A 27,879-nucleotide genomic window follows, 5' to 3' on the forward strand; every position below is an offset into this window, starting at 1 on the left:
TTGGGGGTTTCCTTCTGTGAGGTCCAAAGCTCTTAAGTGGAAAGGGGCTTGTGTTTTGCCAGATCCTCCCACCCATTCCACAGGTCAAATAATGAATCTAGTAGAAATATGGAAAAGTTTAGTCAGTACGTGTGCCAAAAATTGCCACTCTGAAGGCAGCAGTGTAAACAGTGTGTGACTAATCCTTTCTTTTAAGGAAAGAAATGGTATGCGATTGTTTCCCCTCTGCTTATAAAGAGACAGAGGTTTCCACGGACTCAGGTCTTCAGATGGCCAGCGCTGCCCTTAAGCTCCAGCCTCTTTTTCCTTGTCTGTCTTGTCCATGTGTCACAGCACGCCGCCTATCAAGTGTATGGCCTGTTGCAGCCACACTCCTGTCACTACTGAAAACACACTGTGGATGGTACCAGTGACCTCCCAACCCAGGCATGACCTTCCCTCATTTCATTCCTTGCTTTTTCTGCTGCAGTTGGCAGGTGATGCTCTCTCCTTTCCTCCTAGGAACTTTCTTCCACTTATTCTTTCGGGACCCACATTATTTCTTGTTTATCTCTTAATTCCCCCCCCCCCCCCCATTTTCTCTCTATGTCCTTACCCTTAAGTGTGAATGTCCTCCAGACCATGTGGCTCTGTGTTCTTTTTTTTGGAAACATTTTTGCCTTTGAAGAAGTTGGCTTCTCTTAGAACATCACTTGGAGGCTTTCCCTAATTGCCCCTCGGAGACTTGCTCCGTGTTCTGTCTCGAACATAATTATTGTCCTCACAAACTGACCCTTTCTTCTGCCTGCTGTAACTCAGCATGCTTCTTTGCTGTTTCTTTTCCCCTTGGCCTTGAACAAAAGTAACTGTCCAGTCAGCTAGGCTTGAAACCTTCATTGTCACCTGAGTCCTTTTCCTCTTGCCCTCAGCTGTCCTGCCTTTAAACCTCAAGTCCTGTTGGTCCTTCGGGTGGTTTGTCTCCATCCAGCCATTTCCTCATGTATTCCTTTTAGATGCTGTCTAAACACTTCTTGCCACAGAAAGTGAAGATTTAGCTCATTTACCTCACCTCGCACTCCCTACCCTTTCTCTCAAAATCATTTTCATTTTCGTAGCCTGTGTACACCCCAAGAGCCGATTGTGCCTCTGTTTTTTTCTTGTCAACATCATCTCTCAAGGTCACGCATCTTATCTTATGACTTTGCATTTCATAAGGTGAGGGCAGTGGCCATCCCAGTCTTGCCTTCCGGCCTTCTCCTCTTTTTCTAGAATCTTCTAACCTTCTCTGGCTAACTCTGTACATTAATATCACCAGAGTTGGGAACCCGGTTGTTCCTGACAGTTACAGCATTTGCAATATTTTGTCCATGGGTGTGCCACTCAGCGCTGGGGTTTCTCTCTGTGTGTTGTGGTTCGCTCTCATGTATGCTCCTTGAAGAAGAGTGTTCCTAGTATCACGTTTGAATGTATTCTCCATTTTTCTTTCCAGTGGTTGCATTTTATACCATATAGTCAAGGTCTCCAGCATTGCAGTTGTCTTGTGACTCCTTTTCCCCCCGAGGATCATTCTCCTGCAACTCCCTGTCTTCCTGATTTCCTGGCATGCATCTTTTCCGGGGGTAAATGGGAGACCAGCCTTTGAGCTAGAGGAACCCAGAATCCAGAATGAGAAGGCCTTGCTCTGGGAGTGGGGAGAAGTAGGTTTTGTGGTTTATACAACATAGTTCCATTCTTTTAGAAAAGAGTATGCATTTTTCCCCCTCAGAAGGGTAGAAGTCTGACTTCTGGATGTTCTGTTTGCTAGAGTTGGGGAGGATAACTGCCTTTATATAAAGATTTTTATTTAAGACACCAGTGTTCAGCTCTACTTTTTTTTTTTTTTTTATCATTACCCTTTGCTTTACTTGGTTTCAGGTCCAAAACTCCTCTGTGTTTCCCTGAGAAGATTGTCTCCTTTGTGCCTGTTCCCTCACAGAGTGATTCTTGACTAGTGCCCTTCTGCCTACTGGTTGCAACCCATTAGGGAGTCATGAAGTCATGAAGTCAATGTAGCGGTTCAGGACTGTCACTTAAAAAAACAGATGAGCGGACAAAATCTCAAAGTGTCCTACACATGCTAAGGGTAAATCATGGTTTTTTTTGTTTTGTTTTTTTTTGTTTTTTTTTTAAAGATTTTATTTTATTGATTTGACAGAGAGAGAGATCATAAGTAAGCAGAGAGGCAGGCAGAGAGAGAGGAGGAAGCAGGCTCCCCGCGGAGCAGAGAGCCCGATGCGGGGCTCGATCCCAGGACCCCGAGATCATGACCTGAGCCGAAGGCAGCGGCTTAATCCACTGAGCCACCCAGGCACCCCGGTAAATCATGTTTTATAATACTTATTTTAGTTAAATAAAAACACAGGCCTATATGTATTTACACGGATTGGATCTCTAAGTAAAATGGACTTCTTACTGCAGGTTGAACGAAAAGAAATTAGGAAGATATTTTTCAGGCCATGTGGCTTCCTCCTGGCTGCTAGTACAGTGAGCATTTCTCAATCCAGTTTGAATCTTACAGATTTGTTGAAATATCTCGTGTGTTTATTAATGGGTACAATGAACCCATGTTCACTCCCCTTTGTGGCACAGGTATTGACGAATCCAAAGCCATGCTGGAACAGGGACCTAGAGATCCAGCTCGGCCAAGTGTTAACTCCTTTACAGGATTGAAGGGCTGTATGTTCTGGGAGGCCCAGTGCTGGGAGGAGGGAGGGGCACTAAGGGCCTTGGGATAGCAGCTGTTTATTAGAACAGAATATTTCCATATTTTAATGACTTGCGTGGCTGTACTATTGTGTAACAGCCAAAGGTCAACTCTGGATTTAAATCTTTTTTTATTCCTTATAATTTTAAGGGCATCTTTGGAGGAAGGTGAGACATTTTAGGTATCGAAAGCAAAACAAAACAAGAAACCCCCATTTTGAACCAGAGGTCCTACAGTTTTCATTTTTAACTTAATTTTCTCAAAATTTTAGTTCTCTTAAAAAAAAAATTGTAATGCTCTGACAGACCTTATGCTCACTAGTGATAGTCAAGTCTCCCCACCCCCCGGCCCCGGGAGGAGGGAAGAATGGAGAAAATCCAATTGAAATGAAAGGAGAGAGATTATTCCTGAAATACTTGGGCAAAAGAGAAGAGTTGAAGAGGATATGTATTTGTAGGAGTTAAAGAGGTGTTCCGGAGTGGATGTAACTGAATGATGACATTAGAGGGAATAGTGGAGGGCAGCCGTGAAGGGAGGAAGAGAGAAGAGAATGCGAATCGGGTCTTTGTGAAATGAGCGATGGCACAGCTTCCTCCGTTTGCCCCAGGTGGTGCCGTCCTCCGTGGCTTTGCTTCTTTCTTTGTGGGGCTGTTGTGCACAGTGGCCTCAGTCTGTTCCTGCGTGTTGACACTCCTGCATTGGGGGAAAGGAAAGGCGATGGAGGAAGAAGTGCCATTCAGGTGTAGCTCCGTATCTGCGCTGTGTTTGCGACTTGGCTAATGTTTCTACTCTAGTCAGACATAAGTACCACTACAGTGGCTCATTTCCCTAAGTCCATGCTGGCTGAGAGTCGTCACTCAAGGTCCGAGACCAGGTACGCCTGTCTTCCTTGTTTGTTCATTACTTTCCAGGTAGGTGTAGGGAAAAGGAGCCCATACACAAGCTTTTAGCTCATTTCGTGGTGCCTCTCACTTCCTTGATTCTGAGGGGAGAAAAGGGAGGACCTCGACCAGCAGGCACACGCCCCTCCCCGCCTCCCTCCTGCCCCGCCCTGTGTCCATCCGACCTGGCAGTGGTCAGAACTGGAATGCTGTCCTCTTGCGAACAGGAGTACTTCCGCCAGCAGGTGCCAGCAGCATCAGGACAGGATGACAGCATAGCTGGGGAGTGAGCTGCTCCGGAGATGAGAAGAAGGGCTTCCCGTTTGTGCGAGGCTGATGGAGTAGACGTGTGGTTCTTATCATTCATCACCGGATGTGGCCAGCTGTTACACTTTCTACTCGATCCCAACCAAACATGCTTAAAGTTCAAACCAACACTTACATCATCAAAACAAAAGTGTTTACAGCATTAAGCCTTACTTAGGCTTTTAGTAATTTAAGTCATTAGTCTAGTGATAGAGGGAATGCCTTTCCAAGGAATTGTGTCTGGGAAAACTCAGGCCCAGGGTGGATTTTCCTAGGCTCTCCTGCAACTCTCAGTTTTAGAATGGTGGATCGAGGTCCACCATTGACTGGCTAAGAGGGAAACACTCTTCATCCCAGCCTCTCCTTTTGTTTCTCATGGATGCCTTGTCCCACAGAAGCACTCATTCACCAGCTCTAGTTAGAGTCAGTCAAACAGGCTGACTTTATTCAGGACCGTTCCTGATTTTGATGAGATACTGTGTGGTGCTGTTTTGGGTGGCTTGATGGTTGACCTTTCATACTCACCTGTCACAGTGTCATTTCTTCCTCTCATATAGAGTCCCTTGTTAGGGACACTCTTTGGGGCTTTGGGGTACCTTATCAGTGTGATTATATCCCTGTCAACCACTTCCTAAGTTCCAGTATCATAGTTTGAAAATATTATGGTTGATTGAGGTGGTTTTAATGTGCCACATTTTATAAAATTCAAGGTTACACTGGAAAAGTCTCCTTCCATAGGCTCTGTTTGCTGTTAAAATGCTCTGTCCCGGGGCGCCTGGGTGGCTCAGTGGATTAAGCCACTGCCTTCGGCTCGGGTCATGATCTCAGGGTCCTGGGATCGAGCCCCACGTCGGGCTCTCTGCTCCGCGGGGAGCCTGCTTCCTCCTCTCTCTCTGCCTGCCTCTCTGCCTAGTTGTGATTTCTCTCTGTTAAATAAATAAAATATTAAAAAAAAAATGCTCTGTCCCAGCAGTTTTGGTAGCAATTAAGCATTTTCTAGAATTAGTTGGTATATCTTCTTTATATTATTTGATTATTTATTTGTCTGGTTTAGCTAATGATTTTAGTCCTGTTCCCAGGGAATTATTAAATCTGGGCAAAGGCTTATTATTTTAAAGTTAACATGTTGAATAATATTCTGTCGTGTATATATTACCACATCTTCTTTATCCATTCATCTATCGATGGACACTTGGGCTGTTTCCTTGTCGTGGTTATTGTAGATAATGCTGCTGTAAACATAGGGGTGCATGACCCCTTTGAATTAGTATTTTTGTATTGTTTGGATAAAATACCCAGAACCAATATAACACTGTATGTTAACTATGCCAGATTAAAAAAAACCAACTTAAAAAAAGAATGGTTTCCATTACATGGAGCAAAAGAGAACTGTCCTAGAAAATGGCTGGGCCAGAGGGTGATTGTGTTCAGGAGTCCCCAAGGTTCTTGACTTGTGATAGTGAGGAAATGAGATTGTGCTTAGTTATTCTTACCATTGTTATTATTCTTAGGAACTAGTCATTATAAAACATTTAACCAGAATAGTACAGTTTTTAATTATTATGAGCTGCAGCATAAAATATTTAAATGTTAACTAGAAAAAGTTGAATGTTTCTTCCTTATCATAATTGTATTTCAAGAAATTATTTTAAGGGCACCTGGGTGGCTCAGTGGGTTAAGCCGCTGCCTTCGGCTCAGGTCATGATCTCAGGGTCCTGGGATCGAGTCCCACATCGGGCTCTCTGCTCAGTGGGGAGCCTGCTTCCCTCTCTCTCTCTCTGCCTGCCTCTCTGCCTACTTGTGATCTCTCTCTGTCAAATAAACAAATAAAAAAAAAATCTAAAAAAAAAAAAAGAAATAATTTTAAAAAGTCTTTTTTTCCAGTTTTTATGGGTTCAGAATTGTTATGAGCCTTTTCTTCTTTGCCCTGTGTGACAGAGGTTCTATGGTCCCGGTTAGGAGGGTGAAGCTCAAGGAGCTTGCCCATCTTCCCTTAGGAAGGTCCCACCGTTTACTGTTCAGGCTCTGATTGTTGACAGTTAATTTTGCATAACTGGTCAACTTGGGAATTTCTTTCATAGCCCCCTTTCTGTTTTTCCTTCTTCCTTTCCCCTCTTTGCATTTCCAATACTGTCTACTTACCAGTATATATAAAATGCACTTTTTAAATATGTCAACTTCTCATGTATAGGCCATTGTCTTTCTTATGTATAAATGTGGTGTGTACTGCATACAGGCTGTGCTAACTTTGCTCTAAATCCTGTGATAGACTCCATATGTGGTGGTCTGTTCAGCCTATTCTTGACTATATAGGCAGAGTCCCTTTTCACGTTAAGGTTCCTTCCTTCCTCCTGTCTTTCCTTCCTCTTTCCCTCCCTCCCTCCCTCTTTTCCTTCCCTCCTTCCCTCCTTCCCTTTAAAGATTTATTTATTTTAGAGAGAGAGAGAGAGAGAGAGAGAGTGTGTGTGTGTGTGTGTGTGCGCGTGTATGCACAAGCCAGGGAGGAGGGGAGAGGGAGAGGGAGACAGAGTGTGGAGACTAATGCAGGGCTTAGTCTCATAACCCCCAGATCATGACCTGAGACCAAACCAAGAGTTGAATGCTTAACTTACTGAGCCACCTAGGTGCCCTGTGTTAAGGTTTCTAAGCATATAAGTGTTTAGTTCCTGGTATTATAAATGGTCAACTATTTGAAGGAAAAATTGAGCCTTGTGTGGAGTCTGTTTCCTTTCTAAGTTTCTTATTTTTCCCACCTTAGCTTTAAAAATCCATGATTAATTTCCCTGTCCCGGCTTTGTTTCTTCCCAGAGTGACACCCCTTTCCTCACAGAATGTGATGATTCATCATGGCCAGACCCAGGATTACATGCTCAAGCCCAAGTACTTTGCAGCCCAGAAGGTGATTTCGGGAGAGCAGTCCACTGAAGGTTCGTTCCCTTTGAGATACAGGCAGGATCGAGTCCCGGCACCTTTTCAGTGTGAGTATATAGTCCAGTCAACGATTTTTCTAAGTTACAGTATCATAGTTTGGAAATACTTTGTTTGGTTTAGATGGCTTTAATGTGTCACAGTAGATACAACTTAAAAGAGTCGTTAAAAAAAGAAACCAAAAGACCAAAAAACAACCCAAACACAACAAACCCACCCTGGTTCTCAAAACAACCAGACAGCAGCCCATTTTCTTTATTTTGAGGAAAGGCAGTTTCCTTGGATGTTGTCAGAGTCTGCAGTGACCTGCCCGTAATTTCTGCAAGATGGCGCCATTTCTGAGACATGCTTGGTCTCCTTTAGTTGTATGCCTGACATGTTTACATTGATAAAATATTTTCTTTAGTAAAATACCCAGGATTCATGCCCTGTGAAATGTCTGAAATTCCCTGCATTACTCTCTGAGGTTCCCCTTCAGTGGATATTTTTACGACCCGAGTTCCACTTTTCAGTGTATGGCGCGGATGGCGTGGCAGGTTTTCATCTGAGTTTGTAAAGAGTATTGTATCGGTGGCCAGCTTGGTTAATATCTCACTATGTGGGAAGCTCAAGGACAAGCCCTGGCTCAAAGGGTGGGGAATGTGATGATTTGTGGTTTAGGTATTACAGAGTGTCTGCTGGCAGCATCTGGAGGAAACGTTCTGGAGTTCAGAGCCGAGAGCTAGACGCACGCGCTCGTTCCAGCAGCTTCCTGCTCCGTCTCACGTTGACTGATTGCCTCCGCCACAAGTCATGAAAGAGAATGCCAGTTGTTTGGTTGAAAAGGAGTGTCTTTCACCACCAAAAAGAGTGAGGATAGCTGAGAGAGAGTGTTTACTGCTGTTGGGTCCTTCAGACGTCTCTGTCTGCGTGGGTTTGGTTCCATGGGCCTAGGGCCACCTCCCTGAGTTGGTCACCGTTCGAGGGTGATTGACTCTTCCCTTAGAACTGGTGACTTAACAAAAAGAGTATCTCATGTAAGGTTTGCACATTGCACTTTTCGTTTTTTTTTGTTTTGTTTTATTTTGAGAAAATTCTGCTCAGTGACCTGAGGCTGGATTCCCCAGGGCATTAATAGTTGGATGAGTTTGATTGGGCCTGTGAGGACAAGCAAGCTCTGGGGATTTTCAAGAGGGAAGAATGGAGAAATCCTATAGATGATCTCCTTGTCCATTAGGCAAGATACTTCCCTGTTATTTGTGTGACAATCAAGGTGTCCATCTTGTTTTTAAAGATCCTTTGGTGTAAGTGTTTCATAACATATTCTTTGTGAATATCCCTGAGTATATAATATTTGTCTAATCTTAATTAAAAAAACCCAATACATTACATGTTTATAAAAAAATTAAAAAATTAAAAAGAAAAAAAAAAAGAAACCACGGATAATCCAATAACCAAATAACTCATTTGGGTTATTGAATAAGGCTCATGAGCATATGTCATGAGAAAAAAAAAATACAGTTAATAAACAAAAATAAATAGATGTAGAAATAAACAAAATATAAAAAATACAGATTTTTTTTCCCCCTGGAAATTATAACCAAATCCAAAGGTAAAAAAACAAAAACAAAAACAAAAAAAAACCAAAGAAGTACTTATTATTTCCTTGGATTTTTATATAGATCAAGGATTTCGTAGATTTAGATTTAGGCTTTCCAGATTTAGCTTGTGATGGGAGGAGAGTTTTTGGAAGTTTATAATCATACTGGTAAGGAAGAGAATTTTGAACTATATGGTAACATCAGGAAAAGGTGTTCTGAGAATCACTGGTATAAGACTAGAGACGATACTGGTTTTGATTTGTTGATGATTTGTTATTGGAATGAGGGGTCCTACAATGTGTGTGTGTATTTTAAACTCTCAGACCTTTGTTGAAAGGTCTTCTGGAAGATGAAATTATATTTTAGAAAAATAGGAAGAGAAGTTTATCTGTATTGCCCATAATTTTCTCACCCATTCTGTTTAAATGTAGTTTTTCCACAGCTGGGAACTAATAAAGTAATTCAGACTAACACATAATCACAGTGATGGGGTTCTCTGCTCAAATTCCCCAGAAGTTAGTGGCTGTTCAAAAAAAAAAAGGCTCAGAAACTAATTGAAATAGGCATTTGGGAAGGCCAGGAAAGGAGATGTGGCTATTTTTTGCTGAGCCCAGAACTCTGTTGAGAGCTGGAAGGCTAATGGGAAAGTTTTAGACAGAGGTAATTTGGCAGGACCATGAGGATACGGATATGGCAAAATTGAGTGAGAACAACAATAGAAAGATTAAAACTAGAAAGGAGAGACAAGGATACTAAGAACCTAAAAGTGAAAAGAGCCCCCAAGGAAACCTTACGTATAACAGAAAGGGAGAGAAAGTTAGCAAAGTCTGAGGAAAAGCAGGAACTTCTAATGTCTTTACTTTCATCCTTATAGAAGAGATCAAATGTAAACAGATGAAACTCTCACTTTGCTGAAGAATTTTAAGGTCCAACTTTAGGTGTAGATCATCCTGACTCATGAGAAAAACAGAAGATATTACCAGCAGGTAGGGATAATATGTCTTGGAAAGAGACTTAGTAACCAGCGTCCACCGTCATTACTTTTGGGAAGCTTCGGCGACTAAAGAAAACATTGAGGTTGGCAAAAGCCAAGGGTCATTTTCCCTGTTGAATTGAACTAAAAGAGGTGGTCTGCTGTAGTGAATGTCAGTTTAATAGTCCCATGCAAATAGCATTCACAATACTTACTGGGAGCTCTCAGCATGGCGTAAATTAACCACCTTGTAATAGGGGAGCCATAGCCCTACAAGCCCAAGTGAATAAGGATTTGCTGTTGATGCCCAGGAGGCCAAGAGAGAAAATGGTCAGAAGAAGCGGGAAAAGGATGGCAGTGGTGGGGGGTGTTGGGTCCAATAAAGCAAAGTGTGTTAATATGTTATGTCTAGCACTCTCTAGATAAGTAGATAGGCAGAAACCAACTCCCACATTGCTAGGGAGGTGTTCTCTGCTGTAAAGCATGAGCATTTTATTAGAATTTCCCAGAGATTTGATGACCTGATGCGCCATCCCTTACCACTGTGCACACTCTGCATTCCCTATTTTCGTTCTGTGCTTTGCCATCCTTCTGAGTCACTTCCCAGGTTGCTTGACATCCTGTGTTGGGCGTTGGCTGCTTACTGGTTATCTCTAGTGACAGATTCATAGTGGGGATATGCTTTGTTCATTGGTCTTAAGAATTTAATTTGCGTGAGTATCTGCTACAGCAGGGGTCTGTAAACTTTCTCGTGAAGGATTCGATAGTAAATACTGCAGGTTTGGTGAGCCAAGGTTCATAATTGTGAGGATGTTACGGATAGGTTCTTACGTAACTGTTACAAATGTGACATTTAAAAATGTGAAAATCATTCTTAGCTGGCAGGTAGAAAAAAAAATTTATTATTTTTTTTTGAGTGGCTGGCTTGATTAGTCTCCTGGGTGGTCAAGAATGCCAGGTGCCGATCTAGTGACTTAGTCTCTCAGTGTACAAAAACATCTAGGTTTTGGGCCTGTAGGTAGCTCGGTCATACCCATTGAGCTAAAAGCTGTCCAAGAGGCTCTGTCTGTCACCAGCTGTCCTTCATTGTCACTGTCCCTGCAGCCCATCCTCCTCACCATCATGTTCTCAGATAAATCTCCATTAGTTCAAAGGCAGCCAAAAATGTATGAACTACTAGGCTACTCTTGTCTGATAAGTCCAGTTTCCTTTCCTGTTAGAATGGCGGGCCACACAGCAATTGGGAAAATAACGGATGTCACTTCTGATTGTTGAAGGAAAACTTTAATATTGACAGAAATAACATTTTTATTGGATGAACCGGTAACTGCCATCTGGCTAGACTGAATCACATTAAGCTATCACCTGAAGTCCTCAAAAGTTAAACATAGTGACTGTAGGACCCATCATTTCCCCTTCTAGGTATGTATCCAAGAGAATTGAAAACATGTGTTCACACAAAAACTTGTATACAAATGTCCATAGCATTATTCATAACAACCAAAAAGTCTCTCATCTGATGAATATAGAAACCAAATGTGGTGTATCTTACAAGGGGTCGTTCAGCCATAAAGAAGGAATGGAATACTGATGCATGCCACAACGTGAATGAACCTTGAAAACATGTGGAGTGAAGGAATCCAGACACGAAAGGATTCAGATCACATATAATTCCATTATATGAAATGTCCAGAACGGGCAAATCCATACAGACAGAAAAGTAGATTAGTGATTGCTAGGAGTTGAGGAGAGGGGGAGTGATTGTTTATGGATAAGGAGTTTCTTTTCGGTTGGTAAGTATTGTGGAATTAGATAGTCATGGTGGTTGTATGACCTGTGAATATATTAAAAGCCCTGTTATGTTAAAAAATTTTAAAGTAAAAAAAAAAATATATATATATATATATATATATATAGTGTGTGTCTGTGTGTCATGTAGGTAGTTACAAAAGACTTATCATGAACTCCAGGAATGGAACTCCTTGGGCTCTCTCTAAGTATGGTATGGGCTGGGGGGTCTGCTTTATCCAGTATCTTCCTTGGTGACTTCTAGGAAAAAATTGAGTATATAAACCAAATTCTGTTGTTTATTTTAGTATTTATAACCCAGAGGAAGAAAAGTTAAAGTGACTTGATAACATTTGAAAGATCATTTTACAAAAAACTGTCAAGATTATTAGTATAGCATACATTCAGGGGAAACCCAAATAATTCGCACAAAAAAGAGATTAGTTTGGCATAACTTGCTAGAAAAAGGCCTTGAAGGTAGTGAGTATCCATATGACTGTCTGCTATTATAGTAAAAACAACATGGGATGTTTGATGATGCTAAAACAGATTATTTGGGGGCGCCTGGGTGGCTCAGTGGGTTAAGCCGCTGCCTTCGGCTCAGGTCATGATCTCAGGGTCCTGGGATCGAGTCCCGTATCGGGCTCGCTGCTCAGTGGCAAGCCTGCTTCCCTCTCTCTCTCTCTGCCTGCCTCTCTGTCTATTTGTGATCTCTCTCTGTCAAATAAATAAATAAAAAATCTTAAAAAAAAAATTCTCTCTAAAAAAAAATAAAACAGATTATTTGTTATAATCTATGGTGGAAGGACATTTTTATCTTCAGGGTTTACTAGACAGCTTCCTAATAAAGGTGTAAACTTACTTAAAAAGGAGGTCATTAGGATGAGCAGAAATATTCATGTAACTGAGGTGGTTTGGGGGTTATGCAAAGAGTTCTAAGAGCTAAAGGACTGGGCAATCCCTGTCTTAAATATACATCTGCTTCGTTTCTTTTTCTACTGCATTTTAGTATTTGGAAATATTTAGAAATTTAAACTTCTCTAAATCAGATTTTCCATTGCCAGTTCCAGCTGTTTTCCTATCAAGGTGGACCTAGCTTTTAGAACAGGTTATTTATGTTTCCAGGTCACCTAAAATTTTAATTTCATTTCATTTAAATTTTCTTTAATTTCATTTAAATTTTCAATTTAATTTTAAGTTTCATTTAAATTTTAAATTTCAGGAAAGACACATGTCCACTTTTCCATACTACCTTTTTAAAGTTTTAAAAGTAGATACAAGTCAGACTCTTAAAAGAATTGCCAGTTTTTCCCCTGATGTGCTGAAATACCAGGGAGAGATGGATTGCTGGCCTTTCAGACACATGGTCCCATTAAATTACAGAAGTTCAGACAAGCTCACTATTTTCAGTGGTAAGTGTAGCCTTGCTGCTTGACGAAGCAGCCATCATGGTGCAGGAAGCAGATACGCCACCCTTGCTGGGCCCCTCTTGACAGAAGAAAATATAATCCTGCCTGCACTGGGACCACCGTAGCCCTGGATCCTGCGGTGTCTGTTGACTTCTCTCAGGTCCTTGCAACAGATCAGCCAACTCAGCAACCACCCAGTGGCTGATCACACCTGAAATTCCTGGCTTCCCCCACATGAAGGTGGAGCAGCCACCCAGGTCTCAGGCTGGAGATGGGGACGCAAAGACGCCATTGTTCTCACAGCGGCAGCCTTGCTGCCTAAGCCCCTGCCTCTCAGTTCTGGCCTGACCGTAGCCCCCAGTCCCAGGCAGTGAAGAGCATGGGCCCTTGGGCATGAGACCTCCGCTTTGTACTTCTAGTGACACTGGTTGAGAGTGCTAGCAGGAGCCCCCAGGCTTTGTTCCAAGTGACATCAAGAAGCATAACAAGGTGTGGAAGCATCTCAGGGTTTGCTGGCTACGTCTCCCCCTTGAAATAGCAAATTCCTATGTTTGGAGTGAGGAGTGTGTATGGTTGCAGACTGATACAGCAAAGAGATTCCCCATAAAACCATGCACTTCCTGGTTGTCCTCACTGTGGGAACGCAATGCTTCTGCAAAGGCTCAGTGCTGACAAGGAGTTTTTTCTTTGGCAAAACAAATCCAAAGGTTATGGGCCAGCCTTGTTTGGCCGGGACGGTTCTGCTTATCCCAACCACTTTGAGGAGGTAGACAAAAACACTGCTAAAATGCTCTGGTGCCCCATGCTGGTCTGAGTCCTCACAGGGGGAGAGTCTGTGGTATAGCTCAGACAGCCCACCATGGGACAGAAACAAGACGATGTGAGGAAGAGAGACCAAATTCATCCTCCACCTGCTGCCCCTTCCCAAAAGAAGAGAGAAACCCTGAACCGGCAGTTGGGTAAAGACAAATGTAGATGCAATCGGTAGAGTTGAAGAAATGCAAGCCAGATTGTTCTGCATGGGATGGACTGTGATTGGGAGATCTTCAGGGGAGATCAATGCAGGTCAAGAGGAGTGGTCCGGAGAACCACCCAAGCCTCACTTTAGGATATCAGTGTGAAGAGAGAAAGGAAAGAGTGGAAGGAGGTGTTGCATGTGCTGGCAATGCCGTGTCTGCGATGCCCTCACTGACAGTCACTGACTGATGAGAGCCCCACTGGGGCAAAGTTCTGCCCATCGACTGAATGTGCACTTCAAGGGAAGGAGAATTCTGGAGGTGCACATTCTGCTGCCCTGATAGCCCTCCCTGCATGGAGAACACCTTTGGTGGGTCATGTGCAAATGAATGTCTTGGGGATTGGCCCCACACCAGTCCAGTGGGTACGCAGTGGCAGTGGAAGCGGGAACCAGTCAGGAGCTAGATCTTCTGAGAAGCCGATGAAAATTCACAGACAATTTAGCATTTAAAATACTAGGTGTGAAAAAAGACTGCTTTAAAGAAGGAATTAGGGTCAATCTCCATGGTTTTTGCCTTACGAAATCAAGTCCTTGATTGGTCTGTTCGGTCACCCACACCACACTTTGTGTGGGAATAAGGAACCTTAAGCCAGTTTCCAGCTGTATGTCAGTGTGGCTGTTAGCGCTGTAGATGACTAGACGGGTATCACCTCTTGTTGGCTTAAATGCCGAGATGCCAAAGCAACAGCATTCCTTGGTACAAACTGATGTCGAGAAAACATTCCAGTGAATGTGGGTGAAGGATCAGGGTTTTGCTGAGCCGACAGCCTTAAAAATCTATATTCCGCTTAGTCCTTTCCTGCCGTAGGGAAGGATTCATGTGCCGTCTTGCCATGGCCACTGTGCCTCATTTGGGGGTGGTGAGGGCAGGTGGTATGTTTTATCCAGGAGTTGTCTGATCACATCCCAGTCCAGGAAGGTAGGTGAACATGAACGTTCTCTTTGCCTCTTGATTGCTTACACACAGTAGAAGATTGCTGGGCAATGGTCGACATGGACTGATTCGAAACACTTCCAGGAAGCTTATCCAGCAATATTAAAAACAACAGTGGAGGAAAACCGACAGTGAAGGGTTATGTAATCTAAATTCTCCAATGGGCAGCCTTTCATGCCAGAGAAGGAGGTTTCAATCCCAAGGGTCCAAGATTTCATAATAAATAAACAAAGTAATCCAAGGATATTTCTGGGTGTTGAGACCAAGTTCAAGATATTGAGAAATAGATTCTGTATGGTTCCAGAATATTCTGTGATCAGACTGTGATAATGATAGGGGAAAATGCCATGAGTGAATTTACAGGTTGCCTGGAAAGTGCAAAACAGCATTTTGGGAGGAGAAAATCTGTGTTTGAAAAAGAAGAGATGCTTTACTCAGACTTTGAATTTCTCTGCCAGAAACAGAGGGCTTTACTTTGATTTTAATTCTGAATAAGAAAATAGTTTCTAGGGAATAATCATTGTTAAAGTTGCAGTGATAGTTTTGATTTAACAGAAATGAGACTGTACAAAAATATTGCTAAGGAGATATTCCAAAGGGAATTGAAATAAAATTTGTTTTTACTCAGGTTAGTCCCCTTAAAGAGGGGTCCTCTTAGCATTGAAAATTACTGCCTTTTGGTAAGTTTGTCTTCCCCACTTTGAGGTAAAGCCCTCCCTACCTCCCTTACATTTTATGACCTTTAAGAGTTCGTGTTGTAATTTTCTGCAGTTTTAGTTCTGCATGATTTTTTTTTTTTTTGATATCAGTATTAGCCCCTCATGAAATTGAAATGTGCCTTTCCTGAAACCCAGTTGCCCAAGTTGTGTTCCTGTACAGAGGAGGTACAGAGTCACACACAGTTGCAATGGGAGGGAAACCTTTCTTCCCTAAGAGGTAATTGCAGTAGGATTGTATTTGAGTACTTCTTCTGACAGGAAAACACTAAACCACGAAATGTGTATGTGTGATGCACGTATATGCCCATATACACATACATGTTCAATCACATACATAAACCTGTGTTATTTAAAGAGTTATTTTTCTGAAGCTGCCTACATTATCCATCTCACCAGGAGCTGTTAAACAAAAAATTTCATGTAGCCCTCACAGCGCTTCCCACGTTCGCTCTTCCCAAGGTCCCAGCATTTTAACTCAATGAACACTTTAAACTGGCCGTGGTTGCTCTTGTGAAAAACATCACGGTTATTTCAAAACCCCTGTATCCTAGGAACAGACCTAGAAAGCTTCGGGGAAGAACAAGAATCTGGACAGCAGGTGGGAGGGCGATGGTTGTGGCTCCCTTTGGTAGATGGCCCCCGGGCGGCTTGCGTGGGATCGAGTGCTCGCTGCTAACGATGCCTGGAGCTGCAGCTGTGCTGCTTGTCTTAATGCGGGACCACTTAATGGCTACAGGTGCATCTCCTGATGGCCACTGCCTGCCTCAGATCCGGCCGAAAGCCGAGCTCTTCCTCCCACATATTCAGTTTCCAGGCCCGCAGAGCTCGGCTTCCCTTTGGAGGGGTCCAGAATAACACTCCCCGAGCAAAACCTTTTGATATATTTTTTTTCCCCTTTACTCACCCTTCAGAAATATTATGCCGCCTTTGGTGATACAGTTGGGTAGATGCTATCAGGTCCGAAGGTCTTTTTCTTTGTGTTTGTAACTGTAGATATTTAACAAAGACAATGCACGATGTAAGTGTGATTTAGTTTGTTTTTACAGGGAGAGAGGTACATATATTTTGTTAACATTTTCCTGACCTATTTAACCTTTTTCCATGACATTTTTTTTTTCAGCCCAGAATAAAGAATAAAAATGTAGATCTTATTTTCATGTAATTCTTTCTTTCCACCTCCTCCTTGCCATGGCCTCCTTGCAGGTATAGTGGGTTTTCCCGCCCCATTGGCTTGGAGTGTGGCTGTGTGACTTGCTCTTGCTAATGGAGTGCGGGTGGACGGACTGTATGGCAGCTCTGAGCTTTAGGTTGTCTGGTTCCCCTCTTCCTTGTACTGCGAAAACAACATGGATCCAGTCCGCTGACCTGCCGGTTCCTTTGACTTCTGCTTTTCTTAGATTGCCTTAGCAGGGCACGAGATTGACTTTTTAAGACAGTCTGGGCACTTGTTTCTCTCAGAGCAGATGATACTGTTCTAATCAGCTAGGATACATTTAGGTAAAAATGTATGAGGTCTGGGTGACCTCAGCTTCTCACCACAGTGGACCAGAAGATGGGTAGGCACTCGACCCAAGAAAACCACCCTGAGCTGGCCAGCTGCTCTAAGGTGGCCTGAGAGAAGAGTGTTCCCTTAGAGGGATGATAATGATGAAGTAAGATTAGTGAGAACCTTTCAAGAAATGTGCAAGTTAGGGTTGAACAGTAAACAATTGGAGCAGAAGTAGAATACCAAGTTGGGACAGAAACAGCCGGAGAAGCTTTGTATCATGTCAATGTTGGGTCCAAGAATGAAGTCCAATGGCATTTTCTGAAAGACATTTTCTGGATATAGAGCAACATATAATGGGTTGCTGAAAGTACTGCAGATTCTTTTTTTTTTTTCCATTTTATTTTATTTTATTTCTTTTCAGTGTTCCAGCATTTATTGTTTATGCACCACACCCCATACATGCCCTCCATAATACCGATTCTTAATGTCTTCCCCGTCATAGAAGTATATTCTAGTCTCCACAGGGTCTGGCCTGTGTGGCTGGCTGTTCTGGGTTGTCTTGAGACTTGCATCTTTCGTTCTGCTGCGCACAGCTTTACTGTTCAGCCCCATCACTTGCGAGTGTGTGCAACGCAGCCCCAATGTATTGTAGGCAGAGAACCCAGTGAGCACACATTCTGTTTGAACCTTTCCCCTCAACAACTGCATGTCTTCATGTCTCAGAGCACCAAAGACTGTCTTTTGGAGAAGGATAACCCAGCTGCGTTACTCTTCTTTCCTCCCTCAGTCTGGTCTTTATCCTCTTACTCCCGAGAAAGCTTGAGGTGTTGGTAGATGCCCAGAGAAGTGAGTGGGGTCGGTTCCATATGTTCCCCAAGACCACCGAGTACTCAGAATTGTTCTGCCTGGCCTGGAGTTTCATAGGGCCTGTGACATGTTACCTAATTTATATATCAGTACCCATTTGGATTTTTTTTTAAAGATTTTATTTATTTATTTGACACAGAGAGAGGTCACAGGTAGAGAGGCAGGCAGAGAGAGAGGGGGAAGCAGGCTCCCCACTGAGCAGAGAGCCCGATGTAGGGCTCGATCCCAGGACTCTAAGACCATGACCTAAGCCAAAGGCAGAGGCTTAACCCACTGAGCCACCCAGTTGCCCCCCCCCCCCCATTTTGGATTGTTAATAGAAGTGTTTTCAGCTCTTGGATTCTTGCTCACATGGAATGGAGAATGTGCAGGTTCTGTTCATTAGTGAGTATGGACAGAAACCTTTGCAGTAAGACCCCAAAATCCCGTCATGCCTCCTATGCATCTTTCTCTGGTATGGGTTTTCAGGCCACCACAGTGGGCTATTTGTGCAAATATCCATCAGGGAGACTCTGCCAGGTCTTGAACATGGAAACAGAGCAAATTAGATGCCTCTTTTTAGAAGTTTTAAAAAGACTCTGAGTGGAGAAAGTGATTCATAATGTTTCTTGTCAGAGATCCCAGTTTCCAAACCACACCTTAATATACCTCAAGACCATATATGTCTTTCTAAAAACCTGCTGAAGGTATTGGAAATTATATTCTTGTCTCTGAATGTCAGGTAATTAGGAAATTTGGACGTAAGCTCATTTGTTCCCACCAATGGCACTATGTAGGTTCCATCTTCCTCTTTTTCCTCGTCTATGGGCTATTCATTGCACGCCAGTCACTGTGCTCAGAGCCTGATATGCATTAAGTCAGGGTGTTACATTATAATATTAGTATATTGACTACTTAAAATTTACCCTACATGTATATTCACGTAAGTTCACTAGGAACCAAAACTGTAATGAGTTAAGAACTGCCAAACCCTGGGGCACCTGGGTGGCTCAGTTGATTAAGCATCAGACTCTTGATTTCGGCTCAGGTCATGGTCTCGGGGTTGTGGGATCAAGTCCCACATCTGGCTCCCCATCAAGCGGGGAATGTGCTGGTCTCCCTCTCCCTCTGCCCTTCCCCCTGCTCGCTCTCTCTCTCTTTCAATTAAGTAAATAAATCTTAAGAAAAAAAAAAAAAGAATTGCCAAAAACAGTACCATTCCTTGAGAAGAGAGCTGCTGTGTGTGACCCGGTGCCAGACGGTGGCTATAGTTGTGATGAGAACAGCATTGTGAAAAACTGTGCTGTACACCCGAGGGGAATGTGACATTGTGTTTCAACAATACTTCCGTAATAACGGTGGGGACAAAGAGGTGCTACTTTAGCTCTTTGCGTATTATTTTTAATTGAATGCAAATCCAGATTTGATGACATTTAAAAAAAAGTCTGCCAGCTTTATTGTTATATGTAGGGCTTTCATGACAGTATCGACTTGAAAATGACCTAAACGTAGAGTTCCTGGTAAGAATTGTTGAACTTAGGGGCTCCTAGGTGGCTCAGTGGGTTAAGCTGCTGCCTTCGGCTCAGGTCATGATCTCAGGGTCCTGGGATCGAGTCCCACGTTGGGCTCTCTGCTCAGCGGAGAGCCTGCTTCCCTCTCTCTCTCTCTCTCTGCCTGCCTCTCTACTTGTGATCTCTCTCTCTGTCAAATAAAAAAAAAAAAAAGAATTGTTGAACTTAATTACTCAGATGGAAAATAAGCCTTTCTAATCAATGGGTTTCTGTTATTCATTGAAATCCATTTTGATACCTTTCAGACCAAGTCAAGCCATCAAATCTTATCTGGAAATTAGGGAGGAATCAAAGTCCACAGTGGAACTTTCCTTTATTCTGGAGTCTTAAATAATAATTACGACCATCAAGCAAGCATCTTGAGATGAAATTTTCCATATTTAGAAGCGCTTGTGGGTTTTGCTATATAATATATCATGGGGTAAATGTCACCACTAGGTTGAGCTTTCCCCCACGGTTGCTCCACTAAGAGCTGGCCACATGCAGCGATATCCTCTTGGGTTTGCCCAGTGTTTAACAGCTCATGAATTATACCCATACAGATTATTTCATGTGGCCCCTGCCATGGCCTCGTGTGGCGGATAGGTCAGGTAGCATTATTCTGTGTGTCTTTTTTTCTTACTCTAGTTTGCAAGATCCTGGAGGTGGGAGCCTGTGACTCGTTTCACTGCATTCTATTCCATTGAACCTCTGAATCTTCGTTTCTCTGTCAAGGAAAAATCTTAGCACTTATTCCATAGGTCTGTTGTAAGAATGGAATGAGGTGAGGGTTATGAAACCCAGTGCACTGCCAAACACGTAGTAGTATGTGCTCAGTCTGTTTGTTTCCCTTCCTTGCTGCAACCTTCCCAGGTGCTTGGTATCCTGAAGTTTTCAGAGTGCATGCTCAATGGAAGTGTAGGGGAGGCATTGGGTAGTGAGGAGAGAGTGAAGGCTCGTGCTGAAATGCCAGCTCTACCGTTTCCTAATAAAATGACCTTGGTCAGGTTTCTGATGAACATCTCTGTAGTTTCCTAGTCTGGGAAGGGATGAGTATCATTTAAATGATGGTGGTGTTTATGTGAGCTCCGTTGTTCAGTTAGGGAATTGGTACAGGCTTCATGAATCTGTCAGTCATGCAGACAGTGCCCTGTACCTGTAGAAAGGTCCATACATTCAGCTTCTTTCTTTTCAGAATCTAGGGAAAAAGAAAAACAGTGAAGTGTGTTTGTGTGTGTTTATACTTTTTTTTTTTTTTAATTTGACAGAGCGAAATCACAACTAGGCAGAGAGGCAGGCAGAGAAAGAGGAGGAAGCAGGCTCCCTGCGGAGCGGAGAGCCCGATGCGGGGCTCGATCCCAGGATCCTGGGATCATGACCTGAGCCGAAGGCAGAGGCTTTAACCCACTGAGCCACCCAGGTGCCCCATGTGTGTTTATACTTTTAATGAGTGACAAATTAACCCAAACCTTAGTGGTTTAAAGCAGCAAACATTATCTTACACTTCCTATGCCTCAGAAATTCAGAAATACCTTAGCTGATTGGTTTTGGCTCAGATTCTGTCATGAAACTGTGATCAGGGTATCAGTAGGGGCGCCATCGTCTGAAAGATTCGCTTGCAGGGTGGCTCACTCAGATGGCATTTGGCAGGAGGCTTTGGTTCTCTGCCATGTGAGCCTCTCTGTGGGCCCCTTAAGTATTCCCATGGCATGGATTTTTTTTTTTTTTTAATTGCCCTCAGTTTTTTTTGTTGTTTTTTTTTTAAGATTTTTTTTATTTGACAGACTGAGAGCGATCACAAGTAGGCAGAGGCAGGCAGAGAGAGAGAGAGAGGAGGAAGCAGGCTCCCTGCTGAACAGAGAGCGAGGGATTGGAGAGAGAGAGCCCAAGACAGAAGCTGCAGTGCTTTCTGTGATGGGGCCTCTGAAGTTGAAACCATCGCTTCTGTTTTATTCTGTTCTTTAGACATGAGTTGCTAAGACCAGCTCATGTTCAAGGGGAGCGGAATTAGATTTCAGAAGAATTTGTGGGGAGATTTGAAAACCATCACAGTGTTCAACAGGAGAGGCACTATCTTGATGGGAGAGGAAGTTGAGAATGAGTAACCAAAAAAGAATTAACTAAAAGCTGGAAAATTTACAGTGTGTGATGACACATCAGTAATTCATTTTTTATTTGCAACCGATCCTGTTTCAATTTTATTCATCACAGGGTAAATAAAAGCTAGATATAATATGACTTTGAGAGAAGGGATATTTAGGCTGACATCTTTTCTAATGATGAGTTCTATGGAATTTGGCAATAATCCCTTGGAGAGAATATTTGGGGCCATTTGATGGATTCATTTAAAAACTGAGCCAGAGCGAAGTTTGTGCTGTAGGGAAGAAAACAAAAAGTGAATGACAGAATCCGTATTCTGCAAGCTTGGTTATCTCTGATGCTATAATGCTAAATTCAGAGATTCAAAGATGCTATTTTTCTTCTATATAACCAACCAATTGCTTCGACAGATTTTTTTTCTTTCAACGGAATCCATCAATGATCTAAGAGTTGTTTTGGCGGCTACAAAAATGTTCATATCTTCACCTTCCTTGGGGCTTCTTTCTTTTTTTCTTTCTTTTTTTTTTAAAGATTTTATTTATTTATTTGACAGACAGAGATTACAAATAGGCAGAGAGGCGGGCAGAGAGAGAGGAAGGGAAGCAGGCTCCCCGCTGAGCATTGAGCCTGATGCGGGGCTCGATCCCAGGATGCTGGGATCATGACCTGAGCCAAAAGCAGAGGCTTTAACCCACAGAGCCACCCAGGTGCCCCAGGGCTTCTTAAAAGAAAATGCATTCACATTATAGAATCTCTTTGCTCTGGATTTTTATTGACTCTGTGGCCAGATTGGAATTCCTGAGAGGCACAGCAAGGTATCTGCTTCTGGCCAGGCCAGGTCGTTCTCAACAGGACACAGGAAATTTTGGTCTCCAGACTCTCTGCCCTATCTTTTGAGTTTTTTCTTTCTTTAGGTAGAATTTAAATTCTGTAAAATATGATAGATTATTTTCTTCTTTGTGTCTGCCTGTAGTGTAGGAGGGAAGTTTCCATGCCCCCTTACGAAGGCAATGGCGCCCTGATTGCTTTCAACTCCTTTCAAGTTTTGTGACTTCCAGTTACTAGTTAGAGTAAAAGTTGCTTCTTTGCCCTTGCAGGAGACCGTTGAACGTCTGTGTATTCCTCTCCTGGGCTCATAATACCTTCGATTCACTTCTTTTCATTTCCTACCCCTGCATTCTTTCCTGTGGCATTCCCCTCCCACCACATAATCTTCTGTTGTTCCCAAAGAAGGAAAACCACCAGGTGGGATATTTGTTACAAATAGAAGAGGATAAGAATACAAAACTGTTTTCTTGGACTTGACTGAGGCCAAAGGAAGATTGGCAAAGTAGGAAAATAGACATAAATAGACTTATGTGCTAAAAGCCAGGGGAAAATGAGAGCTGCATTGTCCAAACTGGCATGCCTAGTTGCTGAACATTGTATAGGGAGGGGATAAGTGGGTTGGTTCCAGAGGATGAAAGGTGGTTTTCTAGGGGGAGAAAAGTGCACATGAAGGAAGTAGGCCTGTGAGTGAGGACCGTGGGGCAGTTGGGTTCAGCTAATGCCAGGCTCTGTGTGGAATGCTGCAGGATGTGAGGCCAGATTCTGTCAGATGGGAAAGGATCTCGACTTTCTTTTAAGGAGTTTGATGTTGTCAGAAATATTTGTCAAAGATATTTCTCATAACCAGTATGTAAATTCTGTGGAATCCTAATTCTCAAAGCATATGGTAGATATAATCTGGGACCCTCAGGAAAAGTGGCCCCCACTTAATCAAGCCTGTGATAAGTCATGAAATTTGTTCCTTGGTAAACAAATAGCCCAATAGATTTTCTGCCTTTGACTCAGACTTGCTTCTCCACATACAAACAAACAGATGTTATTTATGGAAATGATGAGTGATAGACTGATAACAAATGCCTCCCTTTACTTCTCTTTGGAAAAACAACAAATGTGAGGATAAATAAAACCAAATTCTGTTCCAAAATTAAGGCACAGAAAATTCAAATCATGTGAAGCATATCTAATCCATGCTTTCTGTAAGGAGACTGTGCAAACTAGCCAGATTGTGTGAGCACTAGAGCTAGGAGACACCTAAGTATTCATTGCTCTGCACCTTGTTCTCTGGGTTCAGGGACAGCCACAAAGTCCTCTCTTAACCAGTTGTAGGAAGCCTGGCCTCCCAGGGCTGTTTGTGAGATCTCTAGCTGTGTTGCTGCGAAGACCAGTGTGGGTTTTTTAAGGGAGGTAGAGATTTTCACATGAAAAATGCATCTTTTATTTATTTTAGGATTTTATGTATTCATTTGACAGACAGAGATCACAAATAGGCAGAGAGGCAGGCAGAGAGAGAGGGGGAAGCAGGCTCCCTGCTGAGCAGAGAGCCCGAAGCGGGGTTCAATCCCAGGACCCTGGGATCATGACCTGAGCCGAAGGCAGAGGCTTTAACCCACTGAGCCACCCAGGCGCCCCGATAAATGCATCTTTTAAATGGTATTTCTCCCTTGGGAGACAGACTCTTAGAGGGAGTAGCATCTTGAATGTTGATGCCAAGAAAGAAAACAAACAAACCTCCCCCCCCAAAAAAAAAACAGCTCCCTCGACAAACTCACTCAACCCTCCCCAAGTATGTTTCCCATAATTGTCAGGATTCTAGGTCCAGGTAGTGGATTACATTCTCACTTCAGAATTGAGAACATGGGTGCAGTGAGTCCCTCCTGTCCCCCTTTGTTCTTTGCTCTATTTTCTGTTATCTACTGAGTTAAGTCCTATCACCTTGGGGGTGTGTTCCTCTCTCTCTCTCTCTCTCTTTTTTTTTTTTTTTTTTTTTTTTGATTTACTTATTTGGGAGAGAGAGTATAAGAGCATGAGTGGGGAGAGGGGCAGAGGGAGATAATCTACAGTCTCCCTGCTGAGTGGGGAGCCTCATGTGGGCCTCGGTCTCACGACCCATGAGATCATGACCTGAGCTGAAACCAAGAGTTGGATGCTGAGTTGACCGAGGGGGTGTGTCACAGCATTTCAAATGCCACCACCACTTCTGGACAGATTGGGAATAGTAGGTTCTCTGGTATTCAAGATTAGGAGCAAAGATTTCCAGATATGTTCTAGACAGGAGAGTTTTTAAAGTTACGTCCAAGGAGCCCTTGTGAAACAGCCTGGTGCAGTTAAAGAACGCCAGGGCTCAAGTGCCTTAGAGCGTGGTCCCCTCTTTCCCTGGACTGTAGTCCAGAGCCTGTCCTGAACTTTCCAGGGTGTTCCTTATCCGTTAGCTGAGATATGCCTGGATGGTTGAATCCCTTCAGGGGATGTTAAAGAAAGTATTTTACAAAAAAATGTCAGAATATGAAAATGCCAAAAAGCCATTGGTTTGTTTTGCTAGTTTTCTGCTTTCGTACTGACTAGATTTCTTTCTGCAAACACTGGACCAGATCCTGCTAGGTGAGCAACTTGTTGGGGAAAAGTTAAGTCTTCTGATTGTAAAATCTATTACACCTTCAAACATACTTGATTTTGCTCCAGAGATGAAGATAGGATCTTTTAACAAATATTTGTATAGAAGAGAACTTATGGTTGGTATTTAAAGAGTACTAACCCCACATAGGAGAAGGAAGGATGAAAACAAATCCCTTGGTCTCAAGGTGTGTGGCTTAGAGTCCTCCTGGGGCAGTGGGGTTTGGTTGGCAGGGCAAGATTGAAGGCTAAGAAAATGTGGCAGGTAATAGGTGACAATCTGAGATTGTCTTGTCTTGAGTCAAGGTAAAACAAAGACTGAATGAAATAGGAAATTACACCTGACTCCTGAAATATGTGGAAATTTGGGATGAAATCTACTGTCTTTGTTGGTGAATCTCTGGCTAGTCTCTTGGCCAGTCTCCCTGAGCTGGGAACCAACATGTATTTCATAAGATTTTATTTATTTGTTTGTTTGTAAGAGAGAGTGAGTGCGCAGGTCCGTGAGCAGGGGGAGGGACAGATGGGGAAGGAAAGGAAGAGCATCTCACGCAGACTTAGTGCTGAGCCCTGACATGCGACTTGATCTCATGACCCTGAGATCATGACCTGAGGCAAAACCAAGAGTCCGGTGCTTAACTGACTGAGCACCCAGCTGCCTCCCAACATGGGTGGGTTATGGGTGGGTTTTATGGTCCAGTGGCAACTCATAATAGGCTCACAGAATCTCAGTAGGGGTGTTTTCAATTTCCTAATTCTTTCACAAAGGGGATGGATACTTAGTAAATAAAAAGTAGGTTTTAAAACTCCTTACACATCATCATAACTCTTATTGACAAAATTAAAGGAGGTTTCTATCATGTGTCAGTTTGATTTCTGCATAATATGTTGTGAAACTTTGGGAGCAAATAATTGTTTTTCTTTTGAAAAAGTGTTTGAGGAGTTTCTGTTTCCTGTTTATTCAGCTATTCTCTCATTGGCATGTTTAAATGAAAAATTTCACTTTTTATGTCATTGTCCATTTTTGGGTAATGTTTTAATGATTTTTGGGAAAACTGTGTTTTGTAATGACTGCAGGGTTTCCTGAATAACAACTGTGTTTTCACTTGATTTGAAACTTTTATGGCTAAAACATTTCTCTTTGACAAATACAGCATACAGCAAGTATGTTTTAGGGCTAAAGGCTTAATAGGAGTATTCTTTACTATTTTAACACCACTGGCACTTAACCCTTTGATATATATTATTTATTTAATTTCTTTTAGTGACGTTTGTTCATTCATTTATTGTTCTTGAGCACTTACTAGGAGAAATGTGTTGGGCATATAATAATGACCAGATGTATTCCTGCTATCATGGAGTTTGCCTTCTTAGGATGATAATCAAAGACATATATAAAGTATGTTTATAGTAAATAGGAAATGTAGGGTAAGGTATGGTGGATAGGTGATGTGTGGGGCTGTTGCAGTTTTATGAAGGTCGTTAGGAAAGGCCTCCTGATGAATTGACATTCTGGAGAAGTCTTGAAGGAAGTGAGGGAGGAAGCTGTGTATGGCAGAGGGAGAACATTCTAAGTGGAGGGAGTGGCAGGTACAAGGGTCTGGGACGGAAGCATGCCCATCCTAACAAGGAAGCCAGAGTGAATGGGTTGAGGAAGGCTGTGGGAGATGAGGTCAGATGTTGCCTTTGTGGACGCCCCTGTTGGCCATTGTGAGATCTTTGGCTTGCGATCTGATAGAGAAGGGAAGTCCTGGAAAGGAGGAGTGCTAGGATGTCACAGACAAATTAGAATAGATAGCCTGAGTGCTGCGAGGAGGATAAATTGGAGGAGGGCAAAGGTAGAAGCAGGGAGTCTGGTTTAGGAGACGGTTGACATAATCCAGCCCAAAGATGATGATGGATTGTACCAGAGTGTCCGTCATGGAAGTAGTAAGAAGGTGTTATCTCCTAGAAAGACAGTTAACAGGATTTGCTATTGTTTTGAGTCTCAGATGGACACCAATCAAGAATAGGCTTGCCATTTTCTGAGATGGGGGAAGACCTGAAGAGGAGCAAATTTGTATGTGGGTACAAGAAGGAATCAAAGCTTAATTCTGAATACATGTTGTTTGGGGTGTCTGTTAGGTGTTAGATATTTACTTAGGAAAGGCCCATCAACAGTTGGACCATTGGTTGCTTGGTTGCACACACATATAAGGTAGAGGTGGTCTGGGCTAGAGTTTAACATTTTCTATACATAAGTTCATAGATACTGTTTAAATCCATGAGATAGAACAGGATGATCTCATCTAGGAAGTCTTTTTAGAAAAGAGAAGGCCCAGAGACCGAGCTCTGGGGCCGTCCCCCAGAAAGGGTCATGAGGAACACTGGCCAGCAAGGTAGGAGAGAACCATGAAAGAGTAGAGTGATCTAGGAGCCAGCCTGGTGGAGAAAGTGTATCGTGAAGCTGTGTCCTTGTGTGTCAGAGAGGCTAAATGTTGGAGGAAGAAAGACCCAGAGAATTTGCCATTGACTTTGGCAATGTGGAGGCCCTGGTGACCTTCACAAGGGCAGTTTTGGTGAAGCGTGGACAGCAACAGCTTAAGTGCAGCAAGTTTGAGAGAGAATGGTTTGGGGAAGCAGTGGAGACGGTCAGTAGAGCAGTCTTTTGAGGAGTTCTACTGTAAGGAGAGCAGAGAAATAGAGCATTACTTACACTAGAGAGGAATGGAGACAATAGGAAGTGATATTCTTGATATTTGGGCAAGAGTGCAACGTGCTTGCATGCGAACGCAAATGAGAAGAGAGCAAGTCTTTGAGTTTGTAAGAGATCAAGAGATCCATTACTTTAGCTGGTGGGGGGCAGTGGGGGGAGGTTGGCTTTAGCTAGAACCCCATCCTTCATCAGGGGGAAGGCTGGACAGCTACAGATCCAAGTAAGTTGGTAGGCCTGGGTCATTAGAACTTTTATTTTCTTAGTGAATCAGGGAGTGAGTTCATACAAGAGAGTGTGTGACTAGGTTGCTGCTGCATTTCTGCCCAAGTGGCTATTTTGGGGACTGTATTTACGTTTTCAAACATGGTGTACTGTGGATGCCCGTTTTCTTGATGCGTGGTAGCCAATTCTAGAAGGAACTCAGAATATCCAGAAACTTATTTTTACATTAAATGATTTAATGGACTCATAGAAAGGTGAAGATGATGAGTTCATCTCCTTAA

The 27,879-nt window shown here is 42.8% G+C and overlaps 1 protein-coding gene across 4 annotated transcripts in view; it reads left to right on the forward strand.

The window, feature by feature from the left end:
* The window catches only part of LTBP1 (latent transforming growth factor beta binding protein 1), a 402,027-nt gene that overhangs the window by 133,139 nt on the left and 241,009 nt on the right, over positions 1–27,879 (forward strand). For all 4 annotated transcript variants that reach the window (XM_045979278.1, XM_045979276.1, XM_045979280.1 and 1 more), the window contains exon 4: positions 6,718–6,887. In XM_045979278.1, coding sequence (XP_045835234.1) covers positions 6,718–6,887 — 170 coding nt within the window. The remainder of the gene's footprint in view (positions 1–6,717; positions 6,888–27,879) is intronic.

This window comes from Meles meles, chromosome 15 (genome assembly GCF_922984935.1).
Source record: "Meles meles chromosome 15, mMelMel3.1 paternal haplotype, whole genome shotgun sequence".
Lineage (NCBI taxonomy): Eukaryota > Metazoa > Chordata > Mammalia > Carnivora > Mustelidae > Meles > Meles meles.